Source organism: Geospiza fortis, unplaced genomic scaffold (assembly GCF_000277835.1).
Source record: "Geospiza fortis unplaced genomic scaffold, GeoFor_1.0 scaffold509, whole genome shotgun sequence".
NCBI classification, from domain to species: Eukaryota; Metazoa; Chordata; class Aves; order Passeriformes; family Thraupidae; genus Geospiza; species Geospiza fortis.
In genome coordinates, this window is record NW_005054666.1 from 183325 (window position 1) to 183922 (window position 598).

Genomic DNA, 598 nt, shown 5'->3' on the forward strand with positions numbered 1-598 from the left:
ATTTCCCCCCCGGTGTCCCCCAGTTCCGTCAGAGGGCTCGGTGCGGCTGGTGAATGGCTCCTGTCCCCATGTCTGGTGTCCCCATGTCCCCCCTGATGTCCCCATGTCTGGTGTCCCCATGTCCCTCCTGGTGTCCCCATGTCCCCCCTGGTGTCCCCATGTCCCTCTTGGCGTCCCCATGTCCCCCCTGGTGTCCCCATGTCCATCCTGGTGTCCCCACGTTTGCTGTCCCCATGTCCGATGTCCCCATGTCCCCCTGCCATCCCCCAGTTCCGTCCGAGGGCTCGGTGCGGCTGGTGAACGGCTCCTGTCCCCATGTCTGCTGTCCCCATGTCTGATGTCCCCATGTCTGCTGTCCCCATGTCTGCTGTCCCCATGTCCCCGCTGGTGTCCCCATGTCCCCCTGCCATCCCCCAGCTCCGTCGGAGGGCTCGGTGTGGCTGGTGAACGGCTCCTGTCCCCATGTCCCTCCTGGCATCCCCATGTCCCCCCTGGTGTCCCCATGTCCCCCTGGTGTCCCCATGTCCCCCTGCCATCCCCCAGCTCCGTCCGAGGGCTCGGTGCGGCTGGGGGACCGGCGCCCGTCCCCCATCCCCCC

At 67.6% G+C, this 598-nt stretch overlaps 1 protein-coding gene across 1 annotated transcript in view; it reads left to right on the forward strand.

Moving 5' to 3' along the window:
* Positions 1–338, forward strand: part of SCARA5 (scavenger receptor class A member 5) — a 27587-nt gene extending 27249 nt beyond the window's left edge. Inside the window, exons 7-8 of the mRNA XM_031065018.1 lie at positions 24–56; positions 271–338. Of these exons, the coding sequence (XP_030920878.1) occupies positions 24–56; positions 271–338 (101 nt within the window). The remainder of the gene's footprint in view (positions 1–23; positions 57–270) is intronic.
* The last annotated feature ends 260 nt before the right edge of the window (positions 339–598 follow it).